Source organism: Salmo trutta, chromosome 1 (assembly GCF_901001165.1).
Source record: "Salmo trutta chromosome 1, fSalTru1.1, whole genome shotgun sequence".
Lineage (NCBI taxonomy): Eukaryota > Metazoa > Chordata > Actinopteri > Salmoniformes > Salmonidae > Salmo > Salmo trutta.
The window spans coordinates 61,195,577-61,219,377 of record NC_042957.1 but is presented as its reverse complement, the minus strand read 5'-3'; the positions used below and the strand labels follow the sequence as shown (position 1 = coordinate 61,219,377).

The 23,801-nt window shown below is 44.7% G+C and overlaps 1 protein-coding gene across 2 annotated transcripts; it reads right to left on the bottom strand.

Annotated features, from left to right (window-relative positions):
- Positions 1-626: 626 nt before the first annotated feature.
- Positions 627-22,998, bottom strand: LOC115204162 (cAMP-dependent protein kinase catalytic subunit alpha). 2 transcript variants are annotated; one of them, XM_029769539.1, is made up of 10 exons: positions 22,344-22,998; positions 11,717-11,778; positions 11,027-11,155; positions 10,651-10,749; positions 8,210-8,292; positions 7,923-8,049; positions 6,264-6,359; positions 5,874-5,996; positions 4,228-4,392; positions 627-3,894 (listed from the first exon to the last, which is right to left on the bottom strand). In XM_029769539.1, exons 1-10 carry the CDS (start codon positions 22,387-22,389, stop codon positions 3,769-3,771), a joined length of 1,056 nt encoding a protein of 351 aa, XP_029625399.1. In that variant the 5' UTR covers positions 22,390-22,998; the 3' UTR covers positions 627-3,768. The 2 variants fall into 2 exon arrangements, with proteins under 2 accessions (XP_029625399.1, XP_029625391.1); XM_029769531.1 differs by lacking the exon at positions 22,344-22,998 and adding an exon at positions 13,839-14,351.
- Positions 22,999-23,801: the final 803 nt, after the last annotated feature.

Below are 23,801 nucleotides of genomic sequence, written 5' to 3'. Positions count from 1 at the left end.
GATACATTTAAGGTGGTATTTCGAAGTTAGGACTAACGAGGCGCCCAAGTGTTCATTTATCATCACTTTAAAAACAAAATATTTAATACTTATAATAAATTGGGGTAGAAAATATACGTTTCATATAATATACAATGGGTGAGTCTGGAAGGATAAACCCACTTCTCCCCCAGGGTGTGATATTGTATGTGATAGCACTGTAGGCCTACACGATGCAGATAGATAAGACCTGCTGTTATTACCATGGCGGTGGCTGGCTCCAGTCCAGACACATAGCCAGGAGCCATCTTATCAGTGAAGCTATTCTCCTCCATCCTCATCCCATCTGACATGTTCTGGATAGATGGCCAGAGGCTGAACACTCATCTGGAAGGCCCCTGAGGAATAGACAGATTGACATACATATGTGTATAGGTGGTGTAGGCCCACACACACAGACACACACACACACACACAGGTTGAAATCAGCTCCTTGCATTATTTGTTCATCATGGCATCCCCTCCACCAAGATGTTCCTACAAACAACCAAATGTACTGTACAAACAGCAATACATATTCTGCCAAACATACACACACATTCTGTTAGCAAAACAGTCTGTATAATCTACAAAATGTACTCATACAATTTTAATTTTAACAAGTAAAACTTTATTGGAATGATACATGTTGCAAAATATTACTTTATTTTTTTTTTAACATACTCGTTGTGTCCTAAGGGTATCCGTCAAGTTCTCCAGAAGGTAAGATAATTAAGACTGTCAAAGGCAGATATACAGTATTGTTTCCCGGGGGGGGGGGGGGGGGGGGGGGTACAATAGACTACACCATCACTGTACCCAAATCAGGAAGGAAAAAGATTCAAATGTTTGTTGTTGAAAATACACTTAGAAAATATGAAAATTAAAGCAACGTTTTCTCCATGATGTAAAAAATGGAGATGTTCAATATGAAGAGTATGTAAAACTAGAACGCTAACAAAGACAATCAAACAGAGTGAAAAGATGAAGACAGAGAAGCTGATGACAGGGTTATAATGATGCCGGGGGAGTGGGAGGCGGTCAGTAGAAACAGGAACAAACATTTCATAGACATAAGGTCATGGGTCAGGAAAGCCAAATTAAATTTTTAAAAGCTGTCACATCAGTGGTTCATGGAGCTTATCCCACCACTCTAAATCACTGAGTGACTTTTTCCAGCACAAAACCTTAAATGTTTGCAGGACCAAATGGTAAAAATCTTTTTCTGAACACCAATTGACCAACTTTCTAGTCACAACTTAGGCTTACATTATCACATTTCTTTAAAAAAAAACATTTTAAATATAGACATGATTCGAGAAGTGAGGTGTGCTTCGAAGGATCCTAGCAAGGCAGTGGAGGTGACTGAATACCTGTAGCTGGCACTGACCCTCCCTTACCACTAATGATGCTTAGAAAGACCAGAGGGATGCAAAACAATGAATCAAGCTAAATCAGTTGGTTGTGGTATATGAATGGTTGCAAATCTCAAATAGTCATTAAAACATGTCATAGGTCTTGGACATCTTGCATTTGTTGTTTTTCGTCACATGCAAGAACCGTGATTTTTTAAAATACATAACATTTCTTCTTCAAAGAGCACAAGTTTGGAAGTCTATCTCCACTCGATACACATTTATTTTCTTCTGTAAAGTAGCCTTCTTACCAGACTGCTCCGGACATTCAGATGCAACCTCTAGGACTGCCAAAGAATCATTTTCCAAAATTTGATTTTGTGAACATTCGGTAGAAATAAGCCATACTACAATAGACTTAATGACAAAACTGATTGAAGGATAAATACTGTATATTATCAAACACAAGAAATGCATTTGCATGAGGTGCACAAGGTGTGGTGCCTAATGAAGGCTGGTGGGGGTCCGAATCACTCAACATTGTGTTTACATAGGAAATTAATAACCTTATTACCCCAAATAAAAGCTCGTGGGAAAACAAAGCCTTGTTGAAAATCAACTAAACCATGTCAATGTGTTGCGTCATCATGCCTGTCTACAAACCAGCCTTTGGTGAGATTTGGGCTGCGATTGTCTTGCATCCAAAAATATGACATTGCAAATAAAATAATCACAGGACAGCTTTTCAAAATCCATGAATCAGATTGTTATACATTTTTTTTCCTCATGAGGAAAAGGAAAATAATTTGACAAATTTACATCCTGAATTCCAACAGTCATACATTGTGACAGTGTCCATTTGAAGATGATGATTTCAGGGGATGTAGGAGTAAACAGGCCAGCAGCAGGTTGAACAGAGCTGGTGAATTAACATGATTAAATCAGCATTAACTGTTCACATCTAACTGAACACTGAATGAAATGACAACATGATTTCTGGCAGATAAAAAGCGGGCCTTGATCCATCCTACAAAAGGGGCAGGTGAGAGTCAGTTTGAACAATTTCAGATACCTCACCACGACCAGAGCTTTACGTCCTTTCACATCTTCTCTTTTAAAAGTGATATTGTACAAAAATAACATGCATCATTTTGCTACTTTTTCCTGCGCATTAAAAACCACCACCTTCGTAGTTGACTGACAAACATGTCTGCGTAAGCAATGTCCTTACTTTTGCAAATTTGGCAGAATTCATACTTGTTTGTTTATTTCTGAAATCTTCATTTCGGTTTCACAGCTAAGAGACAACTTTGGAAAAAAAGATGGATATTCACGGTTTTCTATAATATATCAACATACATGTATAAATGTGTTATGAATGAAATAAACACTAGTCAGAGAAGAGAGTGATCATTATGTTAGTCACTGCGTTTTAACCCACCCTTCAACACTAACACACAAGCACAGATTGACTTGAGGACACAATGATCCTCAAAGGGTTTTAAAATGCTCTAATAAATTCAGTTGAAGAGGAAAAGACAGACTTAATTAACATTAGAAATGCTCATGTACACAATTTCACAGGTCCCGAAAAAAAAGAAGGTATTAAGACCTAAATGAAAAGAGATAAATCATTGTTTCTCTGATCAAAAAGTAGTCAGCACTGCTTGAACTGCAAGCGATGAGAGAATCCTCTGAAACCAATAATCATGCCACAACGAGCGGACAGAAGGCGTGTGCAGTGTCAAGCTTTCAACTAGAAAGGGCACAAGGGCTGATGCCACCAATAGCCAAAGCTCTGCACCAATGCTTTCGACACGGTTTTGCAACCAGTTGGCATTATGATAGGCACGTCTGTTGGACTTGGTATTGCTTGGACAGATTCAGGATGGAGAGACAGAGGGGGGGGGGGGGGGACAAGATAGGAGTGGGTGGACAATTACAAAACAAGAATGAGATGCCCTCATTCATTGAGAAGCTTGTAGAGAGAACCCACTCAGGAGGAGCCTAGATTCAGTACCAGAACATCAATGCCTCAACCTGCCTGCAATGACTCAAAATGTGTCGCTACACCTCTGCCAAGATACAAACCAACTGAAGAGAGAGGTGGTTAGCCCCTGCCCCTTCTACCCTTGCCACAAACACAAGAGGGAAAACAGGACATGGATAAGTAACAAGGTGAGAAACAATCAGAAAAGGCAACACTGCTGGCTCTTTCAGGTCTTTTCTCGCGTTCTTTTCCTCTCGCTCTTCATTTGGGGGGGTTGTTACATTGTTGATGTCGTAATTACAAAATGCAAGTTAGCAGTCCAGCTTATCACCTCTCCTCCCATTTCCTTCTGTTCCCGACATCTCTCTATATATTCCTGTCTCTTTCCGCTACTCCTGGTTGGGCCTAGAACTCGGCAAACTCCTTGCCACATTTCTCTGTGAAGGAGACTCGGATTTCCTCTTCCTCATAGTCGTCAAAGTTGCTGGTGTCACCGGGGCCTTTGCACTTGGGAATAAACGGTGCCTCCACCTGAAACACAGAGAATACTCAGATTCTTGCTACTGTAGCATTCAGTTTCATTCCTCAGTTTCTGACATCTGCGGTTTGACAGTCACTGGTTACAGACAACATGTTATTAGTCAAGTGGACCACGTTCCAACTCTGTAAGACTATGTGAGTAATGCATGTGTAACATGTCTCCAAACAAGACCAAGCCAAATGCATTAGCTCTGAATCATACCCCTTAAGCCATCCCTCCCTTTTCCCAACCCCCACCCCAATCTCTCTGTCGCAACCAAACCTGCCTCTCTCCAGTGGCTATACAGTGAACAATAGAAGAGCCATGGAAGCAGGCCTTCTCACCTTCCTCTGGTAAATGGCAATCCAGTCAGTGGTGGCGAACCACTTGTGGCCCTTGATGTCGTTGACTCCGTTGCGCAGGTTGCCGAAGCGCTTGGTCAGGTCCACCTGGAGCAGGTTCCTCAGCAGGTCCTTCAGGTCCGAGCTGAAGTGGGAGGGAAAGCGCACCTGGGGACAGAGACACGTCAAGGTTGTGTTCAGTAGAAAACTTTACAAAACAGAAAAAGAGAGGATCTGACAGTCACTGGTCTTAAGTCATCCCTGGTCTTAAGTCATCCCTGGTCTTAAGTCATCCCTGGTCTTAAGTCATCCCTGGTCTTAAGTCATCCCTTACAGAAATGTTAATTTTCCATAACAAAATTGACTCAGTTACAGCAGATCAGAGATTGCCCATAGACTGACAGGGCCCGTTTACTCTTTCCCCCCTAATGATTATGGTTAAGATTGGGGCTAGATAGGCTCAGATCTAGGATCAGCTTATGAGAAACTTCAACAGGTATGTGGCTCACTGCAGAGAAAGGTCAGTGGGTCATGTAGACACCACAATATATTTACAGTGGGGCTGTGGAGTCATGATCTATGTAGAGGGGCATGGAAAATAGGTCAGGAGAAGTGAGCTAGAATTCAGCCTAACAAAGTGCTGTGTATGTATGAAGACACCAAGGTCAGGGGTCAGAAGAGCATAATGCTCATGTGAATATAGCAACAAAAGCGGGAAAGGCACAGTAGGACAATAACAAGGTTTCCATTCAACCATTTTATGCAGATTAATAACCTGACACATGAAAAAAAAGTCACAACCAGGATGATGGAAACAGGAAATGCCGGTACAATTTTATAGATGCAAACAGACAATTTGTTCGTTCGACATGGTGGGATCTTTTTGTGTCTCTAAAATTAATTATGTGAGAAATGGCAGTGGAAACGCCTTTATGTGCAAATATTGATATAGTAACCATCATATCGAAGTAAACTTGGAATCAGGTCGATAATATGTTGTGTGGTCCTCTCACTTCGACTGGGAAAAGCATGCAGTTTATTAAGCTACAGAATAAATAAGTTATGAACTTCACAGGGGGGTGAAAGTAGAAGGTGATGAGCTTGATGCTCCTTTCCTATAAATCTCCAGGGTCTTATTCTGGTGACCGATGCTTGGCTGCCGTTTCACCCCCAAATAATATTGCTCTTATCCATAATAATCTCAATGTAGGTAGCCTACCTGCACTGTATCTGCGAGATGTTGGCTGAGCGCACATGCCAAGACCAGAGTGGACACATTCGCTATATAAACAACAGTTAGTGACAAAACCATCAGTAGAGTTGATCACTTCGATGGAAACCCATTTAACATGTATTTTTCCATTTCAGTACATGGGAATTGACCTCAAAAGTTACTATGTGCAGTAAGTCATCACGCACTGCCGTTTATTCACAACAAGTCTATTTGATAGAAACATCTCTGGTGGGAAAATATGCATATTTTAGAAGACTCACATGAAAATCTGTTTAAAACTGGATGGAAACCTAGCTACAGACATTAATTAGTTTGGAGGTAAATGACAATGAACTGCCTTATCTGACTGGTACTGAAAGCAGCTCTTAAAGGAAGAGTGTAATCTGGGTTTCTGTCTGATGTACTCTGTACTCACCTTCCCTGATACAATCTTCTCATAGATCTGAATGGGCTGATCAGCGAAGAAGGGAGGATAGCCAGCAGCCATCTCATAAATCAGCACGCCCAGAGCCCACCAGTCCACTGCCTTATTATAACCCTGGGGGGGGGGGGTAGAGAGAAAGGAGTGTTAGATTCCCAGGGAAAGAGGCAGAACTAAGCACAAAAAGAAAGAATGGGAACGTGTCATAGATAGGCTCTTCTCTAGTCAGCAGTTGTAATCATGGTCAGAGTTGTTTGTGAGTGGCTGTAGTGACATGATCATTGCTGTGTAATGGTAATGACCCCTATGTTGTGGTAAAAACACCAGTATTGTTATGGATACGAGGTGTGACGGCAGGACGGGGGTTTGGTGGTGACCACTCACTTTGCTAAGGATGATTTCGGGGGCCAGGTACTCCGGAGTGCCACACAGCGTCCAGGTCCGGCCCTTCACTCGCTTTGCAAAACCAAAATCTGTTACCTGGGAGGAACACAGAGGTGTCTCAGCAATGACAATCAACAGTTCAGTTCTGACATTCGCTTAAAGTTATACTTCCAGGATTTTGGCAATGATGCCCTTTATCAACTTCCCCAGAGTCTGATGAACTCGTGGATACCATTTATAAATGTTTCTGTATCCAGTATGAAGGAAGTTGGAGGTAGTTTCGCGAGCCAATGCTAACTAGCTTTAGCATAATCACTGGAAGTCTATGGTATCAGCTAGCATCAGCTAGCCCTTTAACGCTTGAACTGCCTGGCCTTTCAGCCTACCAGCAGCCGCTAGAGAACGTTGCCGTGCGTTCCCTTTAGCATATGTATCAGATGCATATCAACCCGCAAGGTGTAGCAAACATAAGCACAAAGTAAAATATAAAAGAGAATTGTGTCAACCTGCAAGGCACTGTCAAATTATTAACATGGGCGTCAATGCTGATAAATAAGCATAGCAAACTCATTACACTCTTGTTGTTCTAGATTAAAGCAACGTCTTCACCCTTATCATTCAGTTAGGGCTAATTTAAAATTACATTGTAAAGTAACTTGCAATTCTCACCTATTCCATCCATTGGTCATTCATTCAGGGGGTTGGCATCGTTTGCTTCCTTGGATAGAGTCCAGGATTTGTTTTGCATTATTCTAAAGGTCTACTGCAACATGTAGAATGTTTTCGTTTCCCTTACAATACATTAGTAATAGCGTTATAGTAAATAAATCAGTCCCATAACGGCATCTTTTACAAAGTAAAACGTAAAAGAGAATGGTATCAACCAGCAGGGCGCGCAGTTAAATTATTTGCTTCTGACAAATAGGCATAACTAACTCATCATTACACTATTGTCTTCTTAAATCAAGCTCTTCACCCTCCTTATCATTCAGTTTGGCCTAATTTAAATTACATTGTGTACTAAGGTTTATTTATTTAAGAGCATTTACAAAATCAGGGCATGTATAATGCATTTCATATGTAGTATGTACAGCACACCCATGCTTGTTCTCCATTAGTGCTACCTGTATAGCTAGCCAGCCATTAGTGCTACCTGTATAGCTAGCCAGCCATTAGTGCTACCTGTATAGCTAGCCAGCCATTAGTGCTACCTGTATAGCTAGCCAGCCATTAGTGCTACCTGTATAGCTAGCCAGCCATTAGTGCTACCTGTATAGCTAGCCAGCCATTAGTGCTACCTGTATAGCTAGCCAGCCATTAGTGCTACCTGTATAGCTAGCCAGCCATTAGTGCTACCTGTATAGCTAGCCAGCCATTAGTGCTACCTGTATAGCTAGCCAGCCATTAGTGCTACCTGTATAGCTAGCCAGCCATTAGTGCTACCTGTATAGCTAGCCAGCCATTAGTGCTACCTGTATAGCTAGCCAGCCATTAGTGCTACCTGTATAGCTAGCCAACCATTAGTGCTACCTGTATAGCTAGCCAGCCATTAGTGCTACCTGTATAGCTAGCCAGCCATTAGTGCTACCTGTATAGCTAGCCAGCCATTAGTGCTACCTGTATAGCTAGCCAGCCATTTGACGATGTGCGTGTTCTCACCTGTATGTATCCCTGGTTGTCAATGAGCAGGTTCTCTGGTTTCAGGTCTCGATAGATGAGGTCCAGTGAGTGAAGGTATTCAAAGGTCAGAACAATTTGGGCGGCGTAGAAGCGGGCGTGGGGCTCACTGCAGGCAGAGAGACGAGAGGTCAGAGGGTAACGTGGACACCACAATATATTTACTAGGAGGCTGTTGTGGAGTCATGGTCTATGGAAAATGGGGAGGGTTAACTACTGTAGCTATTTGGTTATATTTCCAACAGTGGGAGACCGGTAAACAGACTCACCTGAACCTGCCAATTCTCCTTAAATGTGAGAACATCTCACCACCAGGGACATACTCCATCACCATATACAGGTTAGTGTTGTCCTAGAGAGAGAAATATTTCACACATTTGAGTTGTGAACTTCACCTCGACACACAAACTTGTATGTTCACACACACCAGGGTTTCCGTTATGAAAATGTGGCGCCGGACATTTGACCGCATTTAAAATTGACCAGACACGTTTGCATTGAGAGCGTAACCTGATCAGGGGGTCCACCCACGGTGCTCAGAATGACAGAAATCACATTTACATTATGGTCATTCATCATAACAGAACATACAAGTCCTGGATGCAATGACGTGTGTCCTTACCATACACTTTGAAGATGTTAGATTAACTGTCCACATGTACTTTTCCCTCAGCCAACAAGACCAGTAACAAATAGTAAAATCACTAGCCTATGCACAGGCGGAGCATGAAGCACATTTTCACCATAAAAAATGTACCTTTATAATAAAGCATTCCATGCATCACCGCATTTGCAGACTTATGTAAGACGACCTACTGTTTTGTAATGTGATGAGCATATTGGATAGTCATAATTTAGGCTAATAATATATACCTCAATCAAATGTTGACAAAAAAAGACAGTTGGATGCATGGCTGTGTGCATATAGCGTAGAGGCCTGGGGGGCTACAGCAGACACCTTTCTATGAATGGGAAAAACACATCTCATTCAATTCTACACTTTGTGACTGGAGACAGAATCTTTAACACCACAAACTACAGGGTAGCCTACTCTGCTGCCATTGACAAACAGATCGATAAAAACGCCGCTGTCCATAGAATAGGCCTATGAGAAGGGGAGACAAATAGAATGAGGTCCATCTAAACTGGAGGAGGAAATGATTGTCCAAAAACAACTTAAGTGGCACTGACCCAACAATGATAGAATGAGTAAGAGCAGTGCACAGTCACCGGTGATCTGGCCGATGCTCTCCGCTGTTGCCAATAAGATAGGCTTACTGTTTAAGTTGAATTTTGATAACTAAAAAAGACATGAGTCTTTTCATTGTCTTCTCTTTACAGAAATAGCCATATGCTTTCCAAACTGTGTTTTCCCACAATTGAATTAGGAAATATTGCGATATGCCTAGATGTGCCTCTACTTTCCAATGACAGTGGCAACCCAAATTGCGCACACTGCCTTTCCTTCCGACTATAGGCAATGCAATTTAAAACAATTTAAGGCTAGGGGAAGCTAATGTTCCTCTGTGGCCAATTCATGCTTTAGTAGCCTCATTTGAATGATTGCATTTATTTATTTCTGTATAGACAGGAGTAGGCCAATTAGGCTATATCATTTTGGCAGTTTAACTCAATTTACTTTGGGAAAGCTTAGCTTCCCCTGGCCTTTTGGACGCACCCCCTATGAACCTATGTCAATCTACTATCCCCCATAGCAGACAAGTTAACCTGTTCTATTGGTCAGCTTGTGGAGAAAGAAATAGCCCAAATAGTCTCTGCGACAGTTGTGGGACGATAGAGCCCAAATTCATATAGCCAGTAGGTCTGGCTACATTAAAACACAAATGAATGTAATGCAACAGATCAGAACGTTTAGCTTAAAATGTTGCTCGACTATTAACATTATTAGCGCACCAAGGCGACATGAGAACGTGCATTTGGCTACCGGACAATAAAAAAACTAGTTGAAAACCAATAGAACATGAGAGAAATAGTCTACTGGTTTCAATGCTATATGGAAGTCTTTATTATATAATTGCCTCCACGGACATGGTTGGATTTTGCCAAGGCTACTTTAAAGCAAGGTAATACATGCCTCATAATATGTAGTAAAACATTTCAAATAATAAAGTAGCTATATGTTCTCAAAATGGAAACTACAATTTAAACATGCTGATGAAGCCTGAGTTCCGTTGCCTATGCATTTGAATGGTGAACAGGAAGCACACTTCAATTACCAGTTGAGAAACTAAAATATTAGCTATTTTTAATCATGCCCCAAAAACTATTTTTAACACACAATTTAGAATTATTGCGCAATGATTGGGCTTATAAAAGCGCTGTCTGACAGATTTTCCTCTCAAAGGTTCTGTATCGGTATGCTGTGAGCATGTGATAAGAGACATAATGAATACACACACACACGCGTGCCAATTTAATTCCACAAAATGATGCAAATTAACACATACCGATAATCATCGGTCAAACGTATTTACATCAACTGGTACATCCATCATTAAATAGGCTAAAAAACATTCATTTGCAAAGTTTTTTTCCCTTCTCTCTCTTATCCCGGACCATTGGCCAGTGCCAAATTTTATTTCGCACCTTTAAAAAAAAGAAATACATCCGAAAGCTGGCTATTACCGGCTAACGGAAACCCTGACGCACACACACGAACACATGCACCCACACACGCATCCAGCAGTACCTTGAAAGAGTGCTCCAACCGCACCAGGAAGGGGAAGCTGACGGCCTGCAGGATGCGTTTCTCATTCAGCGTGTGTTCTATCTGCTTCAGCTTCACCACCTGAGGGGAACCAACCAGGACACCTTGTTAAGCAAGGAGCCCCTACATCTCTGACTAATGGGCTGAGAGACAGTAACAGCACCAGGGTTGAGGGGGTCAATTCCATTTCACATAAATCAACACACAAGATTAATATACATTTGTTTTCTTTAATATAAAAATATCTACATGCACTGTAAAAGAGGACTTGGAGTCAATTCACTAACTGAATTTGAATGAAATCAAACCCAGCTCTGAAAACCATACAATGTAAAACTGATTCCCTAGGCCACATTACCTTCTGTTTGTCAAGTATCTTCATGGCAAAATGCTGGCCCGACTCTTTGTGCTTGACCAGCATGACTCGACCAAACGAGCCCGTGCCCAGGGTCTTCAGACGGTCAAAGCCATCCAAGGCCGCAGTGTTCTGGAGAGGAGAGCATGTCAGTTAGAACAGGGAAACAAGCCCAACACCAGCCAGAATGTCTATCAGGGTGCCAGTCAGGACGAGTAGCAACACTGGACTCAAACTACCCATCAAACTTCACACCGTCCTGTCAAAAAAACAGCAGAAGCAGGATACGATATGGATTCTGAGACATTCAAAAAGTGCAATGCATCAGGCAATTGTTGTTAGTCCTGCCAGTGCACACATATTGCAGCAAATGTATGAGTCATTCTTACATTACTACAATAGCAAATTAAACTTGTGTTAAGCTAAAAGAAAAAGGAGGGAAAGCGTTACGCTAAATGCTGCACATAATCAGTAAAGATATCATTCTATGTAGACCAGGTTCATTTATTGTGTATGCACCGAAGCATAAGAAAATGAAAAGTTCCAACAAATGTGATTCTAGTTAGATCCAGCAGAGGGCACACTTCTCTCACCCAGGCATAACTGACACTGGGCTGGGCTGGTATGCTGGGGTCTTTCTGAGCATGTGCAGGCCTGTCATTCACTCCCACACTTCCCTCTTTCCCAACTCACCTGTGCTGGATTCTCCCATTTCTTGAGGAAATCCTCTTTTGCTTTGGCAAGAAACTCCTTCACTGTAACAGAGAGAACAGATGGTTTAGCACCTACCCTACTTCATGACACACTGATTCCATCAGACACATTTAGATGAGAACGAGGATGTTGTGATAGAGTTCAGCAGAGGTTCACGTCTATAACCACTGACCAGCGCTATAATATAAAGACTTCTCTGTAAGGCTAAACTGTGATATTTTGGAGATGAATTTGAGCGTGTGTTAGAATGAGTCTTGTGTGTACCTTACCTGTGGCACAAGTATATCCTATGTGTAGCCTAGCCCAAGGCTGTCCATCTCCCTCACTCTGGCCACACACAGACAGGACTTATTTCCACTGATGTTGAAGCCAAATCGACTGAGTTCATGTTATCTAATACTTCCTCCTCCAGCCATGTCAGAACGGGAGCAGAGAGCCAATCAATACAGGCGCAGTCTGTGAATGTATTGTGTGTGAATGCATTACTGTCTCTGTGCCAGTGAATGTGTGAGATTTTATCCACTCCAAAGTGACTTATCATATAACCTTTATACAGTCGCACACTCTAACGCACGCATGCACACAGACACAGCATCACATGCAGAAGTGCAGCACATCTCTCCCTCTTATCTTTATTGGGCTGATCACTGTGTGCATTGTGGGAACATGTAGATACCAGCCCTTCCTCATTAATCCCTGCTCATATCTATCTGTGTCTCAACACTGAGGACAGTGGCTGGCTGCTACTTGTATGAAAGTACCACTCAACACTGGCTGGCTGGCTGGCTGGCTGGCTGGCTGCTACTACTACTACTACTACTACTACTACGTTAGTACCACTCAACACTGGGGACACTGGCTGGCTGCTACTACTAAGTTAGTACTACTCAACACTGGGGACACTGGCAGGCTGCTACTACTAAGTTAGTACCACTCAACACTGGGGACACTGGCAGGCTGCTACTACTAGTAGTAGTAGTAATAAGTTAGTACTACTCAACACTGGGGACAGTGACTGGCTGGCTGCTACTAGTAAGTTAGTACCACTCAACACTGGGGACACTGGCTGGCTGGCTGCTACTAGTAAGCAGTACTATTAATACTACTATAGGAGACAGAGGGCTGAGGGCAGGAGGAGGAGAATATGTACACTACAGTAAATCGATTGGTTTGTCAGAGGAAAGCTGAACATTTAAATCTGTCACCCTCTTAAACCAGTATGCAATTCTCTTTCAATTAAAAGACTAAACAGATCTCGAAAATCTTCCGTGTCAATTTATGGCTCATACATGGATAGCCAAATACACCATCTGTAATCTGGAGAAAGCCATGCATTCCTTACATTCCATAAACATTTTTGTTCTGGCGAGCTGCTTGCTTGTCCCTTTCATTAGTAAAAACACAATTCGTAATATATCGTAAGAATTGGAATTCGTAACTTATCATACAAAATGGATGACGTACACAATTGTTGGGGAACCATTTTGGCTCGTGAGAACAACTCAAAACTACTGGATGAAAATATACAAAACCTCTGTAGCATCAGTAACAGTCAAAACCTCAAAGCCATACAAACCCTTGTGATCAGCACTAATATCTCCTCAGTGGTTCTGCTTTTCTCCATTCACAAAGGGGCTATAAACACCCACCCACCCCTCTAGCAGCTCTCTGGAGAACAACTCCAACCGAAGAGGAAGGCCAGAGAGCAGCACTGACCAAAGTTCATATAAACATGACAACAACCATGTTGCACTCATGCCAGAGCCAATGAGAAGAAAAGAAAAGCAGACTAGTCTCCTGGGAGAGTACATTTCCCAGTCAGTTCGTTCCTTTATTCCCCGCTAAGTAAACCCCAACAGAGTCTCCCATAGAAGACACCCCTTCCATACTGTAAGCCTACAGCCAGAACTAAGGAGTGGCGTTACATCTAGCTATCAAACAGCTCAACAGTTAAACCAACAATGGCCCAAGTGGAATTGACTTGATCTAATGCAGCCTTTTTGTTAGATTTGCGAGGCTCGGCTGCCACGAAAACCATCTGATGGGTGGAAGATGATTCCTGGTCCTTCTAGCCTTCCTCTCCACTGCCACCCTCCCTTACCGTCAGGGATCACTATGGGCATCTCTGGTGCTGCAACCGCAGCCTCTGCAGCCCCGGAGCCAGAGGTGGGCCCAGACTCCCTCTTCCTGCTACCATGCCTCCTGGAGCTCTTCCTGTGGCTGTCTGAGCCTGACATCAGCCCTGTCACTTCTACGTCGCAACGTGCCTCTTCTTCCTCGTTCCTCCTCACAGTGGTTGGCTCATCGCCCCTTCTCCCATTACGTTCACATCCAGAAACCCAGACAACCTTCAACCTCCTTGGTTTCTTCTCTCACCTTCTACATTCACTTCCCAGTTTCATCTGTCTGTCTTGTGTCCTGGCATAGAGCAGAGCTCACTCCGCAGCCAGAGCCCCTGGTAGTCCAGAGCCAAACAAACAAAGCCCACAGTGCTGTGCTCTCGTTTCAACAACTCACATAGATCAATTGGACCTGTGCTCCGTTTGTATCTATATTTATTCTGCACACAGTTCTACCCCCTGTTCCCTATCCTGTAAACACACACATCAACAGCAGGGGGAGGGGCATCACCACAGCCAGGGGTTATATTTATGAAGCCCAGAGAGGAACTCTCCTATGGAAAAAAAGTCATGACAGTCCTCTGTTCTCTCAAACCAGGAGATCAACCTGAATTCCTGGCACCATCAATATTACTCTCATCAACACAACCCATCAGTAGACCAAGAGTTTTTCCCGCTCAGGTCATGTGATCAGGAAAACCTCCTGGGTCTATGTAAGTACCCATGTGAGATGCCACAGCAGGACAGTGTGAAACCATTTCAGATGTTTTCCAAAGAGGAGCTTTTCTAAAGGAAAACCCCAGCAGTCACAAACCAACCCCAGCGGTCACAAACCAACCCCAGCGGTCACAAACCAACCCCAGCAGTCACAAACCAACCCCAGCAGTCACAAACCAACCCCAGCAGTCACAAACCAACCCCAGCAGTCACAAACCAACCCCAGCAGTCACAAACCAACCCCAGCAGTCACAAACCAACCCCAGCAGTCACAAACCAACCCCAGCAGTCACAAACCAACCCCAGCAGTCACAAACCAACCCCAAACCAACCACAGCTAAAACACATCCCCTCTAGTGCCCAATGCAACACACCACTGTGCCCCTGCGTCCAGGATCGATGTCCCGATCAATCCCATCTCTCCCCTGGGACCCTGTGACGCAGGCACAGGGGGTTAGATTGGGGCGCGCTGACCGAGATTTCACTCTGGAGCCCGCCAAACCACATCCAGTCCACATCAGACCTCATTTATAGAGCACACAGCCCGCAGGCAACACATTAGAGACAGTGGACAAGTGGAGCAGCACATAGAGATGTGGGGGAGGGGGTGGTACAGAAAGCCACACTGTTGTTGGGGGAGATATATATATATATCGTGAGAGAGAGGAAGCGAAATAGAGCAAGGATGCAGAGAGACATCTGTTGGGTGTGAGAGAGTCCAGAGGAAATAAGTGATAAGTCCACAACCCAGCCACTTCACAGACCTCAGTCCTTACAGTCCTCGTGGTTTGCTTCTCTGGCCACTGTACTGCCTGGTACTTAGGTTCAGTCAGCACTTGGAGTTACAAGAGGTGAGAGTGACTGGGCGTTCTTACAAGAGTATCTGAGCACGCCCAGAAGAACAAAGTGCCTTTAAAAAGAGAGTCAAGAAGTGCTGTGCTATACAAATACCAGCCTGGCCCTGTTATGCAAGCCAGTGTAAACCACCCTGCCAGACACATATTTATAGCCACAGTGGAAGCTCCACCTTGACAGTGTAGCGGCACAGGGCCAAATGCATGTCATTTCATACAGAGGGACTGTCTACTGAGCAGTACCCACACAGAGGGACTGTCTACTGAGCAGTACCCCCACACACAGAGGGGCTGTCTACTGAGCAGTACCCACACAGAGGGACTGTCTACTGAGCAGTACCCCCACACACAGAGGGACTGTCTACTGAGCAGTACCCCCACACACAGAGGGACTGTCTACTGAGCAGTACCCCCACACACAGAGGGACTGTCTACTGAGCAGTACCCCCACACACAGAGGGACTGTCTACTGAGCAGTACCCCCACACACAGAGGGACTGTCTACTGAGCAGTACCCCCACACACAGAGGGACTGTCTACTGAGCAGTACCCCCACACACAGAGGGACTGTCTACTGAGCAGTACCCCCACACACAGAGGGACTGTCTACTGAGCAGTACCCCCACACACAGAGGGACTGTAGACAACGATGGAATGACATGTTCAGATATGTAAACCCAGATTGAAGGAAGCTAGGGTGAGAGTCAGACATCTTGTCCCCGAGACAGACACATGTGGCCCGGAGCCCATATAGAGGGAACCCCGCTGGACAGACACACCGACAGGTTTCCCGGGAGACAGACAAACGGCTTCCCTGGAACTTTGTGACGCAGCCGACACCAGGCAACAGAACAAACACGAGGTGCTGAATCAAAAAGAGCTGTGTGTGTGTGTGTTAGCCACACAACATCAGTCTAAAACAACAAACCTAGCCAAAAACCAAAGCTAATCAAATCGAGTCTACTTCCGTAAAACCCGGACCAAAGCATAGTCATCCTGTCCAACACACACAGCTGTCTTATTATACTTGTGACAACTTTTTGGGGACTAAAAATAGATCCCCATTCAAAATCCTATAATTCTAACCCCAACATTGCCTTTTTACAAGTGAGAATCAGCAAAATCTCCACACTCCTGAATTTTAATTGGTTTAGCATTTTTTGTGAGCGCTTTTGGTACTCACAAGTATAGTAAAACGCACACAGAGAGCACCGAATCCACAAGAGAACTGGAAAACAGTGTGATTATGTGTATGGACAGCTGACACACCCAGTCACAACCCCCCCACCCTCAAGCCACCCCAACCAATCACTCCCCTCCCTCAGTGAGCGTCCGTGGGAACAGGCTCCGCCCCCTTGCTCCAGTCCAGTCAGTCACTCACTCCAGCAGTGGACCTCTGGCTCCTCCTGTGGCTGGCAGTGTCTGCCCTCCCCACCGCTGGTGTTTCCCAGACAGGGCCCAGCGCGCTGGAACAGCCTCCCCGCCAGCCTGTGCAGCACCGACATGGCACCAGCCTCGGACCTGTAGCAACTAGCGAGGAAAAAGTGTCCTTCAGAGAGGAGCCCTGAACTTCGAGACAAGGGGAGCACCACCGACCCTTGGAGAATTCTGTATAGGAGGTGGGATATCTGACTAGACTTGAAGCTGTCCTGCCATGTAGGTAGAGACGAAGCCTGACACTGTGCAGCAATGAGTCCAGAGGCTCCTCCACTTCCTGCCTGAGCTCATACGCTGTCCACCCTGCTCCTTCCTGTGGGCCCTGGCTCAGCGCTCCATAGCAACGCCTCCACTATGTCCGTCTCTTCCCTGATACAGAGGTCAAGCCCGGGCTGAGAGACAGGGTCCACCTGAGCCAGACCGTAACCCTCACCGTCCTCTATAGTCTCGTCTCTCAGAGCAGGCTACATGTAGTTCTTTTCCTCCGGTTGTCTAGTTGAAAATAGCTGCCCTGCCATGGTGGGTGTAAGCGTCTGAACCCCCGGTTTGCACCTGTCTCTGGGGATCAGGGCGGGCCCATAGCAAGGCCATCCAGGCCGATAAGGATGTCAAGCGTGGCATGTGGACAAACCTCTGATGGCCCTGGGACGTCCTCTGCCCCCGCCCAGGGGTCGGATCTTAGCACTGTGCAGCTCTCCGCTAATCCCTCCAGTAATACTACATCAACACCATTTAAAAACAAAGCTGTGTGCTTAGACAACTGAGAGGCGGTGGAGCTGTGATCTCTGGGCAGCCTCGTTTCAGTGGGACAGACAAGGGTTAATGCTACCAGGCTGGTCCGCTCTTCACATGTATGCTCTACAAGCAGCCGAGGCTCATTTCACAGATACATTGGTGTGCGCTTGGTTGGAATGGGTAACAGCTAGTGTTATGGATGCATAGCCTACACAACACTGTTTCCAAACCTGCTCCGGGACTGCCACTCCTCTACTTGTAAACAGAAAAAGCATTTCATGGAGTTTGGATGGGATGCTGCATTGCATTCACCCTCCATGGAAAAGCTCTATTAGAGAAGGTGGTTCATTTCCATAGAGATACTGAACATTTCAGTTAGAGGGTTAAAAAACCAGGATATCAATGAGGGAGAGACAGTCACCACTTATAGAGAAGCAGAGACACAGTGGAACAGATAAGACCCTAGCCAGGGAGGAAAAGGGAAGCAGCAAGGAAACAAATGGATGGCACCGACTAAAAGAAGCTGCGCAGAGCAGCTTGAGAGGGAGTCACGACCCAGAGATGGGCAGGAGGGCACACAGAGTGTTCTTGTTCATCACATGATGTTCAAGAGACTCAGCGTCACAGTTCAGCCTGCAGAGGATCACACCACCCGCATCATATGACCCCGCCCATGTGCCTTCAGTGTCCCACCACGCCCTCCTCTCTCCTTCAGTCAAGTACAGTGTGGGATTCAAGGATAATGACCACTACTGTGTTTACATTGGGGTTCCCCCGGGTAACAGCCATTATATAAACAGTCAGACATCTGGCAAAGTTTGGCTTCTTAAAGTTGTATAGGCTGGGGCAGGGATAAACACTGAAATCCCCCAAAAAAGAGGACCATAACAAGGACTATTCTGTCCTCTATTCCAAACTAGACTGACTTTCTCCTGAAAACCTGCATCCAAAAAGGACATCTGCAGTGTGTTTAAGTCCTATACATAGCGATTTACACTGAAAGTAGAGGATCTTCCCCTGCTACCTGACAGGTGTGCCTCTGTAGTGGCACCGATTGGCCTAGATCAGGGAAGGGTAACTGGCAGCCTGTGGCCACCTCTTGGGTAAATTCCCCCCCAAGCAATTTTTTTATAATAAATATTATTTAGGGGAGGGGGGGACTCAGACTGGGTCTGAACTTATTTTTGAGCGTTAGAATCAAATGTTATTTGTCACATGCTTCGTAAACAAACGGTATAGACTAAAGGTGTCTGCATGCTTCCCAGCCAAAACAGTTCGGAAGAGTTTGCGCATATATTATGACGACATTGTGATGTTGTTTTTGGACTTTGGAGAAGGTTTTTCCGGCTGTTCGGGCCCACATTTTTTCTGGAAGCAAGCAGAGTTCAGAGCCCCGTCAGTGATTGGTCAACAGTAGGGATTCTTCAATAAAGTATTTTTCATTCAACAAAATAACACATTTTCATGCACATTTTTTAATTACAAAATACTGCACCAAACATCTTAGTTAGATGTAAAATTGCGTGACTAAGATCTTCTCTGCAAAAACGTCAACATTTGACAATTCTTAAGTTATCTTAGATTATTTATAATTGAGGAAGTGTATACTGGCTACGGCATCTCAAAAAGGACAAATAGTACTATTGCCACATTTTTCAAGTGAAGGTCTTAAGGGAATATGCAAGCACCCTCGTTCGGCTAGGCGCCAGCCGAACAGAAGCATGCCGACGCCTTAACAGTGAAACGCTTACTTACAGGCCCTTCCCAACAATGCAGTGAAAAATAGAAAAAATAATAACAGGAGGAATAATACACAATGAGTAAGGATAACTTGGTACTGGTACCCCGTGTATATAGCCAAGTCAATGTGCTGGGGCACAAGGTAATTAAGATATATGTATACATACAGGTAGTGGTAAAGTAGCCAGGTAGCCTAGTGGTTAGAGTGCTGGGCCAGTAACCGAAAGGTTGCTAGATCGAATCCCCGAGCTGGCAAGGTAAAATCTGTCATTCTGTCCCTGAACAAGGCAGTTAACCCACTGTTCCTAGGCCATCATTGAAAAATAAAATTTGTTCTTAACTGCCTTGCCTAGTTAAAAAGGTAAAATAAAAAGTGACTAGGCAACAGGATAGATAAACAGTAGCAGCATGTGAGATGAGTCAAAAGAGTTAGTGCAAAGAAGGTCAATGCAGATAATCCAGGTAGCTATTTGGTTAACTATTTAGTAGTGTTATGGCTTGAGGGGGTGTAGAAGCTGTTCAGGGTCCGGTTGGTTCCCGACTTTGTGCATCGGTACCGCTTGCCGTGCAGTAGCAGAGAGAACAGTCTGACTTGGGTGGCTGGAGTCTGACCATTTACGGCCTTCCTGACACCAACTGGTATAGCGGTCCTTGATGTCAGAGCTCAGCCCCAGTGATGTACTGGGCCATACACACTACCCTCTGTAGCACCTTGGGGTTGGATGCCACGGGGTTGACATACTAAGCAGTGATGCAGCCAGTCAAGAGGCTCTCAATGGCGCATGCCAAACCTATTCTGCCTCCTGTAGGGGGAAGAGGCTTTGTTGTGCATTCTTAACAACGGTGTTGGTGTGTGTGGACCATGTTAATTCCTTAGTGATGTGGACACCAGGAACTTGAAGCGCTTGACCCGCTCCACTACAGTCCCGTGGATGGGGGAAGTGTTCGGCCCTCCTTTCCTGTGGTCCACAATCAGCTCCTTTGTCTTTCTAACGCTGAGGGAGAGGTTGTTGTCTTGGCACCACACTGCCAGGCCACTGACCTCTCTAAATTCGGTCTCATCGTTGTCTGCGATAGACCTACCACCACTGTCCCATCAGAAAATGTAATGAAGATGTTGGGAGTCATGCACGGCCACGCAGTCGTGGGTGAACAGGGAATACGGGAGGGGAGTAAGCACGCGCCACTGATGGACCCCGTGTAGCGGGTCTGTGTGGTGGGTGTGTTGTTGCCTAACCTCACCATCTGGGGGCAGTCTATCAGGAAGTCCAGGATCCAGATGGAGTTGTTCAGTCCCAGGTTCCAGCGCTTAGAGATGAGCTTAGAGGGCACTATGATGTTCAACAATGAGCTGCTGTCAACGAAAAGCATTCTCACATAGGTGTTCCTCTTGTCCAGGAGGGAAAGGGCAGAGTGAAGTGCAATAGAGATCGCATTATCTGTGGATCTGTTGGGGAAGTATGCGAACTGGAGTGGGTCCAGGGTCTCTGGGATGATGGTGTTGCTGTGCGCCATGCAAAGCATTTCATGGCTACAGATGTGAGTGGTACGGGGCGATAGTCATTTAGACAGATTACCTTGGCGTTCACGGGCACAGAGACTATGGTGGTCTGTTTGAAACATTGGTATTACAGAGAGCGAGCTCACACAGTCATCCAGAACTGCTGGTGCTCTCATGCATGTTTCAATGGTGTTTGCCTCAAAGCAAGCATAGAAGGCATTTAGCTGGTCTGGTAGGATCGTGTCACTGGGCAGCTTGTGGCTGAGTTACCCTTTGTAATCTGTGATAGTTTGCAAGCCCTGTCACATCCGACGAGCATCAGAGCCGGCGTAGTATGATTTGATCTTAGTCCTGTATTGACGCTTTGCCTGTTTGATGCCTTGTCAGAGGTCATAGCGGGATATCTCATAAGCGTCCAGATTAGTGTCCGGCTCCTTGAAAGCCATAACTCTAACCTTTAGCACAATAGTAGAATACACAAGGTGCAATTGCAAAATGTGGTTGTTCATCAGCAGTTTCTCTTGTTATGTCAGCTAACATTTTTTTAGGTTGGTAAGTTAGCCTAGCGGTAAACTAGTGTAAACTTGTTATAATCATGGTTGAATTACCGACTGGGGTGGCCCCATCGATTTTGTTAGTCACTCTCAGTCATATATTAAAAACATTTATCTCGACCTTATGGCAAAATGTGTATAACTGTTGGAAATTAGCTGTAAACCTGCAACAGTTTCTCTACGCCCCATGACAAAGTGTGTAGAACTCCAGGAAATTAACTCATAACTTACATTTAGTTTAGGGACCCCAAAAGGCATTCTTTGGAGCCTAGGCCTATGACTGCAAGTGTGGGTATGCAGACTCTCGAGCCACTGCGGCCCCAAATGAGTTCAGATTTGTTGTGGCCCCCACCCCCATCAAAGTTGCCCATCCCTGGCCTAGATAAAGATGCAGTACAACCAAACATACAGGTGAAAAAGCAGTGTAGTAGTCAATTCAGTTGGGAGTTTCACATCAAACTCAGTATTGACAGTCCTGCAGAGAACTATCAACTGTTGTGCATGACCCCCAGGTATGACAGATGGAAGCCAAGGCCGAGCATCTGTTGTGAAAATAGGGTGCAGTAGGTAGATGTGTAGTGGTAATTGGCTGACATGGGCGTGTCATGTTGCCCGTCTGGTTTTGGGGGGTTTCCTGGCTACAACCAGACTAACCTTTTGGAAATTCAAGGTAAAGGCTTTACCTTTGTCAATAATCATAGCTATATGATCTTATCAACAAGAGGTAGAAGTGGAGGGTCTGGGGCGAGTACAATTTACCATACACGCTTACAAGGCTGGAGATTGGAAAGAATACATACAAGTTACAAGAGGATCTTGAATGCATATTGTATCTTACTTTCATCCCTCCCGTTTAGCAATGAAGACATGTAACAAACCTTAGTTACTGCTAGTTGTCAAGCAGTTAGTACTACTAACAGTTACTAGTAGGAAGCAAAATAAACTCACCACTTTCCATCTCGTTGCCCTTCTTGGCGGTGGGCGCGTTGCCCATGATTGCAGGTAGATAGGGTTCCCTTGGATCTGGGTTAATTTGAGTTTTCACGAGCTTTGGAGTTCTGTATTTGAGGTAGCTAGCTACTAGCTGGCTGCTATCATGGCTAACTAGCCAGCAGTGAGGTGTCAATTGTACTCCGCTACTACTTTTCCTTTATCCGGGGTTGGGGGGGTAAACTAGCTAGCTACACAGGCTAGCTAGCTGGCCAGCCAATGGCTAGCCAACGACCTAGCTAGCTAGCCGGTTTTCCCTCTATTTCGGTAGGGAATGTTCCTTAGCTCTCCCTGGTACAATCAAGAACGTCGAACCGGTTCGGCGCGCCTGGCTGGCTCGCTAGCTATCGTCGCCTTCCTAGCTATCTATCAGTCACTTGCAGACCCCACTAAAGGCCCTTGACTTTCCAATGTATTCCGACACAAAAACCTTAAATATCCACTTTTCCAAGTAATTATTATTGCAAATCGATAGCAGCCCCTCCCTTTCCTTGAGCTCAGGTCCGATGATTTCTCAGGTATCAGAACAGATCAGCTGTGGCTTACTTGCCAAAATCAACAGTCCTCCATTAATCCTCAGACTACAGAGAGACGAACTCTTGCTTCAGAGATCCACCCCCTGAATATACCTCATTGGCCAATACTTATGTGACAGACAGTACGAGACAACTGTTGATTGGATATGCATCAGTAAATCCAAACGTTGTGATGTTGTGATTTGTCTATTGGTATCTGTCAAATTGTCTTTTTAGCCCGCCTTCTCAGACCAGCTAATAACGTCATCTATTATTTTCCTCTAGTTTACCAAATGGTTGGTTTTCCTTGCTGATTTTGGTTAACTCAATGGTCGAAAAATACAGGTATGATTCACCTCTTCCAAAAGTTCGTCTTATTCGTGCATAATATAGTATTATCGAAATGCAAGGCCTGTAGCAAACTGTCCCTATACCGACCCCTCCCGCCCGACTAATCCGTGATTGGCTGTGTGACGTCAAGACGGGCTATTTTTAGAAAGTTGGTCAGAATTGAACGCACACGGAGACTACATTTTCAGAATATCTAAAAGAAATATGGATTATCTCGGAGTAAACCAAACCACTTGATACATTCCAAGTTATCGGTAAATTTAAATTTATATTGAGTAATTTAGCAGATCGACTGCATCTTAAAACAGCTAAATTGGACAAAAATGTAAATGTTGTTAGTATGACTGGCAGGGAAACCAGTGTCATTTAGTTGTATTTCATATTGCACGAATCGTCCTAGATATCAGATTTTACCACCTGACAGCCCACATTCACATACCGCTTTTGCCATTATCTCCTATGCAGAAAATGACAGTCATACATTTCATAGTTGTCAATAATTGCAAGCGTCCATACGTGCATGTTTTTTCAGCAAACCGTTCACAAAGGA